General features: G+C 44.3%; 1 protein-coding gene across 2 annotated transcripts in view; it reads right to left on the bottom strand.

Annotated features, from left to right (window-relative positions):
• Window positions 1-14,836, bottom strand: part of AP2B1 (adaptor related protein complex 2 subunit beta 1) — an 84,595-nt gene that overhangs the window by 34,628 nt on the left and 35,131 nt on the right. For both annotated transcript variants that reach the window (XM_034420943.3, XM_034420944.3), the window contains exons 11-14: window positions 11,077-11,242; window positions 9,712-9,810; window positions 6,031-6,290; window positions 3,187-3,379 (exon numbers count right to left, since the gene is read on the bottom strand). In XM_034420943.3, coding sequence (XP_034276834.1) covers window positions 3,187-3,379; window positions 6,031-6,290; window positions 9,712-9,810; window positions 11,077-11,242 — 718 coding nt within the window. The remainder of the gene's footprint in view (window positions 1-3,186; window positions 3,380-6,030; window positions 6,291-9,711; window positions 9,811-11,076; window positions 11,243-14,836) is intronic.

The following is a 14,836-nucleotide window of genomic DNA, read 5'->3' as shown; positions in this document are numbered from 1 at the left end:
ATTCAGATCCTTTTCAGCTTAAACTGCTCTTAAGCTACTTCCAGTTGCTGAAACACCTTCTCACAAAAGCCAGACAGGTTGGCCAGCTTTGATTAGAATTTTATCCACTTCAAACTGCAAGTAGAAACCCGTCTGACTGGATCTTTCTCCTGAAGAAAACCAATTATAGCCCAAATATGAAAGCTATCACCTTAAGAATTCAGGCTGGAATGAAATGCTTGTCCTGGTACCTACTGTATAGGCAAATTATAGAAGAACTTTAAATCTGCTATCTGAGGCATTCGAGTCCGCATGCAAAATTTAGTTTTTGTCAGCAATGAAAGAACAGAGGCCTCAAAAATCCTCACGGTGGATGTGGTGGCAGCTTCTAGATAGGACATCAGGAAGACTGCAGATACCTTGACAAATAACGAAGTTGCAAACTCTGCCTAGCTTTCCTCTTCCTTTGTTCTTTCGCTTGACATTTTTTGATTTGGCTGCCACCTAAAGAACCGCTGAGGTAGAGGATCTGCTACTCTGAGAGTTCACTTGACAAGAAGAGATTCTTTCCATATTATAAGGCTTAATTCCAGAAATCTGCTAAAACCTTATGGGCCTGGTTTCCACTGAAAACCCACATCAAAGTGAGCCAATCATTGCCATGATGTTGCCAACATCTTGCAATAATACGTGAAACATGTAAGTCCTGAAGGGGTGGGTTCTACTTACCTTTACTACAACGGGATCTTCATGCGCAGATCGCCGATGACAACATCCAGGGCGGTGGGTGGGGCCTCCCACCGGTTTTACTACTGTCCGAACCGGGGGCAACCCACCACTGAAGTCCTATCATTGAGGAGCCAAATCTCAGGTACCCCTGAGGTTGTGTTCAAAGTCTTAAGCATCTCAGGAGCACGGGGCCTCCAAGCAGTTGAAAGCTGTTTGAGAAGCCTTAATATACTTTCTAAGAAACAGTTGGATTTTATCAGAGAGCTAAAGGTTACCCAGAAATGCCTTGCTGCAGAGTGCGAGACAAGCGTCTGGACAGCGCACAGGCAATTCTATACATATGCACTGGACATGAGACTGAAGCTTGCTTGCTAAATATGGGGATCTAAGCATCAACGTGAACTGCTACACCTCTGCAGGAAGGTCCAGATCATAAAACTAGGTAATAGATATCAGCTTGCTGGAAATATCATATTGTGCTAAACATGCAAATAAATTCCTAGGGTGTTGCAAAAAAAAAAAAAAAAAGTTTGGAAATGCAATAAACTAGCTGTGGTTGCCTAGCGGTGGTGGAAGGGGGTTCCTCATCATTTGTTGCAATGAGGAGGAGGGTTGGGAATTGAAAGTCATTAGGTTGTTTGTCCAATTCTGTGAAACACAAATCATCCATCCTGTATCCAGGCCACAGCTAACTGATGGGATAGTAGGTTTAACTATAGAGGTAGTCCTCGACTTACAACAGTTTGTTTAGTGACCTTTCAAAGTTACAACGGCACTGAAAATAGTGACTTAAAACCATTTTTCACACTTATGACCGTTGCAGCATTCCTATGGTCACATGATTTACATTCTGATGCTTGACAACTGACTCACATTTATTATCTATCTTTCCATCCATCCATCCATCCATCCATCCATCCATCCATCCATCCATCCATTCATCCATCCATCTATCTATAGCAGGGGTGTCAAACTCAAGGCCTGAGGCCTGGATCCAGCCCACGGGGTGCTTAGATCTGGCCTGCAGGACTGCCCTGGAAACAGTGAAGGCTCTCCCGAGCTCCATTTTTGCTGGCAGAAGGTTGCAGAAGGCAGTTGTGGCCAAAAACAGAGCTTGGGAGCCCGTTTCCGCTGGCAGAGCGCTCGGGCTGCCACAGGCGGCTCCGACACGAGTGATGTCGAATTGGCCACTCCCACCCTGGCCATGCCCACCTGGACTCCCAAGGTCAAATACAACCCTGATGTGGCCCTCAATGAAATCGAGATTGACACCCCTGAGCTACGGTATCTGTCTGTCTGTCCATCTGCCATCCGCCCAGCCACACTGTCAAATTGTCACTTTTTAGAATTAGCATGGTAACTCCATTTACTTACCACAGTTATTATAGTTAAAGCATTTTATAGAAGATTCTAATATATGCAAAAGCTAATGGAGGGTCAAAAATTACAAATATATATATATTATATGTCACATCCAGAGTCTGCCCCCACAATAATGGTTTCTAGTGTCATTCAACCATCATTGTTGAATATACCAGTAGCAAGGACAAACCATATATTGCTAAAAGCAAGGCTGAGCAATGTTACAAAAAGAAAAGGCGGTTATGGTAGGACTGTGAGATTTTTGTTCCAAACTTAGCATTACGGGCTAATTGATCAACTTTGGTTCATAAACTATGGTCTCTTCCTTACAACTGGTTCACCCACAAACTAATGCACAATAAACAGCTCATGATATGGTTTCACGTAATGGGTCTACACTGTGTCCTAGCTTTGTTCTTATGGATCCCATGCCTGCTCTTCCCTGCTGTTATGCAAAATAACAGCCTCTGTTACAATACATTATTATAAGGCACTGACACAACGAACCAAAGTTGCCAGGGGTGATGCTAATATTGTATGAAACATGTACCTAATGCTAAAAACCAGGAGCATTTTTTCCTCTCTTCTCTGCTAGCATCTAGCCAGGAACACAAACACAACACAGCCATGCTCCTTGTTTCTGCTGGGATCAGACCACGAATCTCTTAAAAATGCACTACCAACATTTTCCACAACGTCGCTTAATTTTTCCTTACCTTCTCTGTGTATTTGGGAAGATAGTAAAGGCAGGATATAAACAAACAAACAAACAAATCAACAAAGCCACCCAGCAGTACCCCAAATAAGCAAGTAAAGGAAGCAGTAAACTTGATAACTTGTAATCTGCAAAACTGAAAAGGAGCAGAAAGAAGGCAAACATCTTCGCCTCCTCCAAGTGGTACTTGGATCTAAGATCCCAGCAATTCTTTAACATAGAGGAAAAGAAGATTGCCAGCAGCCTAGGTTTTTGGTACTATAGAGCTAAACCATTCATTCATTCATTCATTCATTCATTCATTCATTCATTCATTCACTCATTCACTCACTCACTCATTCACACTCACACTCATCACTAAGAATGTTAGCCCATGTTCAGCAAAAACCATGCTTACTCACCAGGCTATCAAGTCCACCTCCTAGAAGGTCCACAGCACCCATCTGCATGGAAGACACTTGGGGAACATTCACTGGAGGCCCCAGGTCAAGGTTCAAGAGGTCACCCAAGAGATCTCCTTGGGATGGAATCACCTGAGGTTGCTCCAGGTTTGTAGCACTCATGGTTCCCACAGGGCTGTCGCCTGCATCAGTACTAAAGGCGTTTTGGAGGGGGGGGGGAGAAAACAGAGTTACTTGGTTTCACTGTCAAAGAAGAGAGCAACACAAAAGACTTTCTCAGGCAAGCTGCTCTAGACAGATTTTGCAGTGCAAGTATTCTTGTAAAAATAACCCTTGCAAGAGGGGTGTGAACTGTAAAATAATTTGATGGCAAACAACTGCTATTTCTTTAAAAGAAATATTGAATTCCATAAATATCTACCCAATATACAAAGCCATTGAAACACAGAATAAAACACTGGGCAAATAAACTCCAATATTAAAATAATGAACTGAAAATTTTAAACAGGGCCATTTGGTCATTGTAAAAGAACAGGGGCAGCTGTGGAATTAATAACCTGCCAAATAGCTTGGGAAGAACATTCACCCAAAGCAAGCAAGGGAAACTTGTGGGCTTCCAGGTGTTGCTAAACAACAACTCCCAGGTTTCCTCACCATTACTTAGGCCATAGGGAATTGGAGGGCAACATTATCTTCTGCATCACAAGTTCCTCAGCCCTGATTCAGCCAACATGTCCAGGCACATTCTCACATTTTTTTGGCAAGCTGCCCAGAGCTGCTTTGTAGGGTGAGATGGGCAGCATACCGATTCAATGAATAAATTACAGATACTCCTCGACTTAGGACCAGTCGCTTAGCAATTGTTTGAAGTTCTGATAGCCCTACCCGGGGGTACTTACAACCTGGATTCAAAATTCTGACAGTCGCTCTCCCCCTGCTCCCCACCGCTGGGTCATGTGACTGCATTTTGGATGCTCTGCATTTAATACTGTTTGAGGCATCCTGCAGTCGCTGGACCACGTTTTATGACAGTTTTGCCAAAAGTCAACATTAACGTCTGCTTTTTGGCAAAACTGTAAACCATCAGTTTGCTTAACAACCGACTGACAACCCTGAAGCTGACCTGGCTGAAGCCATCTTGGAGCTTCAGTGCTGCCACACTGGAGCAAGGGATAGGGTGGTATTCAGCCGGTTCACCCGAACTGATAGCGGAAATTGCCCGCCCTGGTTCTATGCCACCCTATTTAGGCACGGTTTTTTTATGATGGGCGCATGCACGGAAGGCTGGGCGCATGCACGGAAGGCTGGGCGCATGTGCGGAAAGCATGCACCTGTGCAAACTGGGCGCATGTGTGCAGGGCAAACCAGTAGTAACATAATCTGAAACGCACCGCTGGATAGGGAGGAGGGATTAGAGATAGCTGGGCTTGTGTAGTCAAAATACTTTCTCTTGGGAGGATGTTCTCACACCTGGCCAGAGGAAGGAGGAATGATGTCATGCTGCAGTGGATGCTGCTTTGATTGGGTCATGTGACTGATTGTTCGGGATGGGGGGGGAAACTTTTCCTTTTAATTAGGTGAAAACCAAGGGGCCCCTCAGAGTTAGTTTTCACCAGATATGTGTCAACATGATATTTCCAACAAAGCTATTCTTTGAGGAATCCACCTGCCTTGGAGTTTTTGCTTGCAATAGATCTATTACTTGGAACCCTGACATTGGCTCCATTATGGTCTTAAGAGAAGGACTACTTGGATGTGACTGTTTATGACCTATCCTGATTACTGCAATGTTTCCTGTATGTCTCACATTTTCTGGTAAGATATTAATTATGTGACTGCTTATGAACTTTCTTCCCATGTGTAATACGGATAGTCCTCGATTTACAACCATTCATTTAGTGATCGTTCGAAGTTAACAATGGCACAATGACTGTTTTTCACACTTACAAATATTGTCACGTGATCAACATTCAGAGGCTTGGCAACTGGCATGTTATTTTATGACGGATGCAGTGTCCCAAAGTCACTTTTGCAACCTTCTGACGAGCAGTCAATGGGCAAGCCAGATTCACTTAACAGCCATGCTACTAAGTTAACAACTGCAGTGTTTGCTAAAAGTCTGTAGAGATTCTCAGTCATGCAGATTATAGTTGTCTCAAAGGTGCTTTTTTAGGAGGCAATGGGACTTTCTCATTTTTTTCTCTTGAAGACGTTTCCTTTGGGACAGCCATAACCTGGATGACTGAGAATCTCTACAGACTTTTAGCAATACAATTTTGGATGAACACCCTTTGAATGGTGTGGGAGTAGGAATGGATTTCCAGAGGAAAAATTGCAGACTACAGGAACCAGGAGCACTACTCAGGTGACCCTGAGGATACAGATAAATCTCCAAGTGCTTCAACGACCCACCAAAAGGTTACCAGCTGTCTGCAAGGAATATAAATCCTTCCATTCCCCACTATCCTGTTAGAGCTGAAGAAGCTTCTTGGATGAGAAGGGAAATGTCTTCAAAAGAAAAAACAAGAACGTCCAGTTGCCTCCTGAAAAAGCACATTTGGGACAACTGCAATGATTCATTTAACAACTGTAACAAGAAAGTCAAAAAATGGGGCAAAATTCACATCAATTGATTTACTTAGCAACAGACATTTTGGGCTCAACTGTGGTCATAAGTAGAGGACTACCTGTATTGTTTCCATGTTCATGTGAATGGTGAGTTTGTTTTTAAATTTTGTTATAACAAACCGGCCACATAAAATTGTAAGGGCATCAGGACAGAGTAATTATATATGGACTTTTAAAAAGCAAATAACTCACAAAGTCATTCTGTCTCTCTCTTACCTTCCGTGATGGATAGGCAGGTGTTTGCGGTGGATTCCGTGGCTGCCTTCCACAAAGGCATTGGGTGGTTTGTGATATACTGATGCCAACGAACCAATGTGGCAAATGAGCTCATCCAGCAAAGTGGGCTCGATCAAATCGGTCTCTTCAGAGATCAGGGGCTTCTCTGACAAAACTACCTCCTTGGCAGTGACAGGGTCTGTGGAGAGGAGTCGCCAGTAAATGTAGCCACGGTCACGTAGATCTGGGTTATCAGAATCCTGAGGCAGAAAAAGGTTGTCTGTTAATGGATACCGATTTGGAACAACCTTTGACAGAGGAATACCGAGAGTGAAGTGGAAAAGAATGCACAGGAATCTAAGGTCAAAAGTAAGTTTTGGGGACATTTAATATTCTCTACAGAAAAATCACAAACATTCCTCACATACCTGAGGCTTAATAAGATTACACAAGACTGAGCACCCCAGAATGGGACTTTTCAGTGATAAAAAGTTCTGTCTGTAAAAGTTTATATCTGTGTTCCATGGGACAAAGGCTCCATGAGAAACTAAAGGGAAAAAAGTTTACTCAAATGCAGCCGTTGTTTTTAATCACTAAAGCTTGATCAAAGATTCTGGCTTTTTTAAAAAAAAAAAAACTCGCAAGTTCTTTAACCTGAAACTGTTTGAAACCCTTGGCTTAAAGAAGAACAGTTTGTAAAGCCTCTTTTCACTTCTAAATAAACTTTTAAAAGTTACTTTTTAGCAGGCTTAGAGTTCTTTTTAAAAAATGTACCCTGTTTCCCCGAAAATAAGACATCCCCTGATAATAAGCCCAATCGGGCTTTTGAGCACATGTGCTAAAATAAGCCCATCTGAAAGTAAGCCCTCCCCAAAAATATTTAAATGCATGTGCAACCGGTCCCTGCCATTTCCTCTGGTTAGGGTTAGGGAGACAGAGCTGGGAATCAGGTAAGACGGCTAGAGGAGCTCTGTCTTGCTCCACGCACCCCAAAATAATAAGACCTCCTCGAAAATAAGGCCAAGCACTTATTTCAGGGTTTAAAAAAATATAAGACAGGGTCTTATTTTTGGGGAAACACAGTAGTGTTTTACAAATTTCAACAATGTTGTCCAAAGTGAGAGTATTACCCTTTATGGTTTTGTTTGCACAATTGTGTTTAAATGGATTAAGTGCAGAGGGCATGGTTAGTTGCGATGTTAACAGTTGGCACAAGAATGGAGGTGTAGAAGTGGTGTAAAGGGAGCCGGTTCCAGCTCCTTCCCTGTCCCTCTGTTGTATGATTTAAATAGGGATGAGAAGTTGACAGATTCCTGCTCCAGACTGTGGGAGCACTGGACCTATAGATTTTATTTAATGTTCTGGGAAGGAAAAAACAAGAAAGATGATAGGCTCAAGATCCAGATGGATCTTGACAGACTTGAACACTGGGCTCTATCTAACAAAATGAAACTCAATGTAGAGAAAAGTAAAGTCTTACAGTTAGGTAAGAAAAACCAAAAGTACACATATAGACTGGGTGAAACCAGGCTTAATAGCAGTAACTGTGAGAGGGATCGTGGAGTCTTAGTGGGCAACTAATTAAATCTGAGCCAACAGTGTGCAGAGGCAGCCAAAAAAGCCAATGCAATCCTAAATTGCAGTAACAGAGGGATACAATCAAGATCAAGGGAGGTACTAATGTTACTCTATAAAGCCTTAGTACACATCTAGAATACTGCATCCAGTTTTGGCCACACTATAAAAAAGATGTTGAGACTCTAGAAAGAGTGCAGAGAAGAGCAACCAAGATGATTAGGGGACTGGAGGCTAAAACATACAATGAACGGTTGCACGAACTGGGCATGGCTAGTCTAGTGAAGAGAAGGACCAGGGGAGACATGATAGCAGTGTTCCAATATTTGAGGAGGAGGTCAAGCTATTTTCCAAAGCACCCGAAGGCCAGACAAGGAATAATGGATGGAAACTTAACGAGAGATTCAACCTGGAAATAAGGAGAAATTTTCTGACAGTGAAAACAATCTACGAGAACAGCTTGCCTTCAGAAGTTGTGAGAGCTTCATCACTGGAAGTTTTCAAGAAGAGATTGGACTGCCATCTGTCAGAAATGGTGTAGGGTCTCCTGCTTGGGCGGGGGGGGGGGTTGGACTAGATGACCTACAAGGTCCCTTCCAACTCTGTTAATCTGTTAATCTTTACAGACTCTTTGGGAGCAGCTATAAGGACAGTGAAAATGGCTACTCCCTATTAGATAAGGCACTGGCACAGTCTCTTCTTGGACTGAAGTGGTACAGTTATTAAAGAAACAAAGAAAGAAAGCTGCTGGAACACAAAGTTAAGTTTTGTTCGCTGAGTATACACTGACTCATCAGTCAAGCTATGCCAACTCATGTAAACTTAATTGCAAAATGTTGGTTTTGGTCATCATGTTCTGTTCTGGTCCTTCTTTATTTCTGGAAATTTGTGCTCTTTAATGGAGTTTTAAAAACCATACCATTCATCATATGAATGCCCAATAACAGGAAAGTACAGATGCCCCCTTGGGGTTGTGATTTTAGGAGCTATCAGTGAGAAGCTATTACGATGTCAATATTTAGAAGTATATTTTATACTATCAAGTATAAAATACTATAGTATAAACTATACTATTTAGTTGGTTCCTGAAACTTGTGGAGGTATATTCTATTTTCTATTTTGGATTCTTCACATATAAATTATGGTCTCCCTAATAGGTTCTGGAGCAGTGTAACTTTTAAACTCATGGTTTCTATAATATGGTTTAACAGTCATAGAAGGTTTCTGTTCCCTTGGATGTCATTAAATTATGACTCACAGCACTTCTTACCATTAGCTGGACTACTGGAGACTAATATACAGCAGCATATGAAGGGCCGCAGGTTCTCTCTTCCACAAACTTATCACCATAACCATCTCATGGCTTTGCCTCATATTCCAACCCTCGTGCCCAGTGCCCACAGGAACATTTTCAAGGCCAATTGGGTCAGGCTACTTTAATCTATGGAGAGATGATGTTCCAAAGAACAGATGCCATAACAAAAAAAGGCTCTCCTCCTAAATCCTGCCAGATGGCACCTTTTAATGGGTCATGTAGCATGCCTCTCCTGCTGGATTTAATAGAATTAGGAAAGGCAGTCTCTCAAATAACCTTGCGTCATGCCACTAAGGGCTTTATAAGAAACTACCAGCACTCAAAGGTGCCTTTTTCAAGGGGCAACTGTCCTTTCTGGTTTTTCTTTGAAGATGTTTCACTTCTCATCTAAGAAGCTTGCTCAGGTCTGACTGGATGGTGGGGAATGGAAGGATTTATGTTCCTTGCAGACAGCTGGTCATTTGCATTCTTTTAGTGAGTCCTTGAGGCTACTTGGAGGTTTATCTGTGTCCTCAAGGTCACCTGAGTAGTGCAAATGGGTGTGGAGCGTTCTTGGAACTGCTGAAAGGACTGTGTTGTACAGATAATGGCATGGAAATGAGCCACACATTCCATGTTGATATTATTCAAATGTTACCAGCAACCCAATGGAAAGGGAAGATGCAATATGGTTCCAATGTTACTGCAGACAATATAAGTAACCAAGCATTGGGAGGACATTTTGATGGTATAACACTGATGCTAACACTTTTCAGCGTAGGAAGTATAGGTGAACAGGGTCTGTGCCTTACCTGAGTAGCAAGACTCAGCACTTGCTGGACCAGTTCCTGTGTTTCAGACGGCTTCTTCAAAAATAGCTTTACAATGGCAGTCAACAAAGTGAGCTGCACCTGGAGGAAAAGCAAGAACAAAGAAATGGGAAAGGTTTCTGATGGACAAATTACATTTCCAGTACCAGCTGATCTTGGGGAATATTGCCTTCAATGGGATATAAGGTTTAAAGAAAGACAGAAAGGTTAAGCATCTGTGTGATGCAGCTCTTCCTGCAATTAACAAAGAAAAGAAGCCTTATGGGATCAGCTCTAAATTTAACCTAGCATCCTGCTTGCCCCAATTGCCAACCAATCTAATGTCTCCAGGTAGCAATAAGCAAGTCTGGGAGGAAAAAAAACCAGATCTTCCATATTTACCCCTGAGCAGCTGGTACTTAGGCCATATTGTTCTAAACCAGGATGTCCCATTATACACTACTGAGGCTTCTGCATAAGCTACACAACCACACAAAAGTAAGAGAGATGGGCAGACTCAAAGGAACCTGAGTTATAGATTAATGCAAAGAACTTTGCAGGGGGAAAGTAATGCTGAGGCATGAAAAAAAAATGGGGGGGGGGAGAGATGTTCTGATCAGTTGCTGAGAAGCAAGAACAAAGCTGAGTCAGTAAATACAATTAACCAAGGCAGACCGTTCTCTGTCGAGATAATATCCTGATTACATTGCAAAGCTATTTTTAAATACCTTGAGGGATGACGTGACAGCTGTCTGCTGAAGTCAAAGATATGAACGTACTTGGAATTTGGCAGATATGTTGCCACAAAGATGAAATCCCAGTTCTGTCTTTTCATTAAAACAGTTAATGAAAAGCAAACACTTCCCCGGATGCTGAGAATTAGGGACAGTTGGACATGTCCAGAAGGCAAATAGGAAAAAGTTGCACCAGCAGAGGTTTAGGAGCACATACTGTGTTTCCCCGAAAATAAGACCCTGTCTTATATTTTTTTGAACCCCGAATAAGCGCTTGGCCTTATTTTCGGGGAGGTCTTATTATTTTGGGCCACGTGAAGCAAGATAGGGCTCCTCTTGCCGTCTTACCTGATTTCCAGCTCTGCGTTTAAATATTTTCAGGGAGGGCTTATTTTCGGGGGGGGGGGGAGGTTTATTTTAGTGCATGCGCTCAAGAGCCCGATTGGGCTTATTATCAGGGGATGTATTATTTTCAGGGAAACAGGGTAGTAGAGAAGCAGCACAGTGGAGAAGCAACAGCTTGGGGAAAGAGAAACATGGGCAAGCTTTTGGCCAGAATCAAGCTGCTGAAATCAAGGGCCCAGATTCTTCCTTCAAAAGAACTGAGACAGGAATAAGGAGAGATCAGTATTACCTGGGTGCTTTCGTCATGGAAGCCCTCCAGGAAGCTCTCCAAGAGCTCGTCTGCATTGTCAATTCTCTCTGCATATTCGCCCACAATCCAGATCATAGCTGCTCGGGCATCTGGCTCATCCAGAGAATCAAGGTTTTCACAAAGTGTGGCAATGATACTCTCGTACCTAATTTAACCAAGGCAGAATTGGATAGGGTTATTATTATCAAACCTTCTTATGTTCTCCGTTTTTTGTCTCCCAAAACAAACCTTGCACTCACCCTCCTTTTGCTCCAAGGTCTTCAGATCCTGGTTTTAACAATTGTTACATCCGCTTTAATAATCCCCTACCCTCTGTTTATCAAGTAGCTTCCTTTGTCTGCTTCAAGCCTCTGCAAAGCACCCCATCCCAGTGTGTCCCATGCTTGCTTTCCAGTTCTCAACTAATTATTAGTATTTCAGGTCATCTATTACTAGTGTAGATGAGACATGTAGATGAGTTGAGCAAATACAGATTAGGTTTTAGCAGTGGTACATGTCAGAGGAAACTAGTTATCTTTGTTGACCAGCTCTGTAATTCAGATGCTAAAAAGGCAAATTAAAAATAATTTTTCCAATCTATTTTGCCCTGGCCAGATATAACCTGTAGTATTGTGTCCAATTCTGGATACTCTAGTCCTGTGATGGCAAACCTATGGCACGCATGCCACAGATGGCACGCATAGCCATATCAGTGGGCATGCCAGCTCAACTCTTTATCTTTTTTATCTTTTATTAGATTTGTATACCGTCCTTCTCCTTTCGGACTCAGGGCGGTGAACAGCCAAAATAAAAACATTTGGACACAAAAGTTAAAATAATTTTTAAAAATAATTAAATGAAATTTGGCCCATAATTTAAAACATTTCAATTAAAAATCAGTATCAAACGTTTAAACCAACATGGAATCAGGCCAGCCTGGCTAACTGGAAAAAGTAGGTTTTTAGGGCCCGACGAAAAGTCCAGAGGTCTGGGATCACTCATATCACAGGTTCCTGATGGAGCTTGGGCCATTTTCTGAGACTCTGGCTCACGACTCGACTGAGGACCTGGTGGTCGCCTGCAACAGGGCAGCTACTGGGGCCTTGGACCGCGTCGTGCCTTTGCGGCCTCTGACCCGATGCCGATCTCGTCTAGCTCCTTGGTTTTCCGAGGAGCTGAGAGAGATGAAGCATCGGAAAAGACACCTGGAGAGCGACTGGAGGACAAGCCGATCTGAATCTGACCGAACACAGGTGAGATCTTATATTAAGACCTACCTAGTGGTGATAAGAGCGGCGAAGTCTAGCTACTTCTCCGCTCTTATTGCATCTGCAGAGAACCGCCCAGCCGCACTGTTTAGGGTGACCCGCTTCCTACTTCAGGTGGGGGTACAGGAAGATCCCTTAAAAGGTCAAGCTGAGGATTTTGTGCAATTCCTGCATGATAAAGTCGCTCAGATTCGGGAAGGCCTGGACTCCGATTGGGTAGATCCAGGGGAGGAGATGGGGGCAGGTCTTGAGAGCGTTATCTGGGAAGAGTTTGACTCTGTGGCTCCTGAGGATGTGGACAGGATTCTGGGCAAGCTTAACGCTGCCACATGTTTATTGGACCCGTGTCCCTCCTGGTTGGTACTGGCCTCCCGGGAGGTTACACGAGGCTGGCTCCAGGGGATTATAAATGCTTCTCTGAGTGAGGGTGTCTTTCCCGCAGCCTTGAAAGAAGCCCTTCCCTCCTCAAGAAGCCTTCCCTGGACCCGGCTATATTATCAAATTATCGTCCAGTCTCCAATCTTCGCTTTGTTGCAAAGGTTGTTGAGAGTGTGGTGGCGCGACAACTATCCCGATACCTGGATGAAGTTGTCTATCTGGACCCATACCAGTCGGGCTTCAGGCAGGGGTACAGCACAGAAACGGCATTGGTTGCGTTGGTGGATGATCTCTGGAGGGCTCGGGACAGAGGTTGCTCCTCTATCCTGGTCCTATTAGATCTCTCAGCGGCTTTTGATACCATCGACCATGGTATCTTACTGCACCGGCTGGAGGAGTTAGGAATAGGGGGCACCGTGCTTCGGTGGTTCTCCTCCTTCCTCTCTGACCGTTCGCAGTTTGTGTTGGCAGGGGGACAGAGGTCGACCTCAAGGCACCTTATTTGTGGGGTCAGTCCTCTCACCCCTTTTGTTCAACATTTATGTAAAACCGCTAGGCGAGATCATCCGTGGTTTCGGGGTGAGTGTTCATCAGTATGCTGATGACACACAGCTATACATCTCCACCCCAGACCACCCCAATAATGCCCTTGCTGTGATGTCCCGTTGCCTGGAGGCCGTGCGGATCTGGATGGGGAGAAACAAGCTCAGACTCAACCCCTCCAAGACCAAGTGGCTGTGGCTTCCGGCGTCCCGGTATAGTCAGCTGGTACCATCACTGACAATAGGGGATGAGATCTTGCTCCCCACAGAGAGGGCTCGCAACTTGGGTGTCCTCCTGGATTCACGGCTATCTTTAGAAGATCATTTGACGGTCATGGCCAGGGGTGCCTTTTATCAGGTTTGCCTGATCCGCCAGTTGCGTCCCTTTCTGGATCGGGACGCCTTGCGCACGGTCACTCATGCCCTAATTACCTCCCATATGGACTACTGTAATGCTCTCTACATGGGGCTCCCCTTGAAAAGCACCCAGAGGCTCCAATTGGTCCAGAATGTAGCCGCGCGGGTGATTATGGACGCAGCTCGTAACGCCCATGTAACACCTCTCCTACGCGAGCTGCACTGGCTCCCGGTGGTCTTCCGGGTGCGATTCAAGGTGTTAGTTATCACCTTTAAAGCGCTCCATGGCTTAGGACCTGGGTACCTACGAGACCGTCTTTTGCCACCAATAGCCTCCCACCGATCAGTTCGTTCTCACAGGGAGGGACTACTCAGAGTACCGTCAGTCAAATTATACCGACTGGCGACTCCCAGGGGAAGGGCCTTCTCTGTGAGGGCTCCAACCCTTTGGAATGAACTGCCCCCGGAGATAAGCAATATCCCTATCTCCGTGCTTTCCGCCGTGCCCTCAAGACCCTGATGTTTCAACAGGCGGGGCTAAACATATGAACATGTGAATGATTTTTTTTTTTTAATGTTATCTAATTCTGGGTTTTATTTAATTGACCAAACTAAGTAATAATTTTAATTAGCAATTTTATGATGTTTGTGTGTCTATATTTTTCTTGACTGTACACCGCCTTGAGTCCTACGGGAGAAAGGGGGTATAGAAATATAATAAATAAATAAATAAATAAATATCTCTGGGGGTAGATTGTTCCAGAGGGTAGGTGCTACCACAGAGAAGGCTCTCCCCCTGGGGATCGCCAACTGAGATTGTCTGGCCGATGGCACCCTGAGGAGGCCCTCTCTGTGGGAGCGAAGTGGCCGGTGGGAGGCAATTGGTGACAGAAGGTGGTCCCATAAGTACCCCGGCCTTAAGCCATGGAGTGCTTTAAAGGCGGTCACCAACACCTTGAAGCGTACCCGGAAGTCCACCGGAAGCCAATGCAGCTCGCACAAGAGAGGTGTCACATGGGAGCGCCCCATCGCTCCCATAATCCCCCGCGCGGCCGCATTTTGCACCAGTTGGAGCCTCTGGGTGCACCCCAAAGGGAGCCCCATGTAGAGAGGGTTACAATAGTCCAGACAAGAAGTGACGAATGCTTGAGTGACCGTGCGTAAGGAGTCCCGATCCAGAAAGGGGCGCAACTGGTGTATCAGGTGAACCTGATA

This window comes from Pantherophis guttatus, chromosome 1 (assembly GCF_059756535.1).
Source record: "Pantherophis guttatus breed Tessera chromosome 1, ASM5975653v1, whole genome shotgun sequence".
NCBI lineage: Eukaryota > Metazoa > Chordata > Lepidosauria > Squamata > Colubridae > Pantherophis > Pantherophis guttatus.
This window is presented reverse-complemented; position numbering and strand designations above follow the sequence as displayed.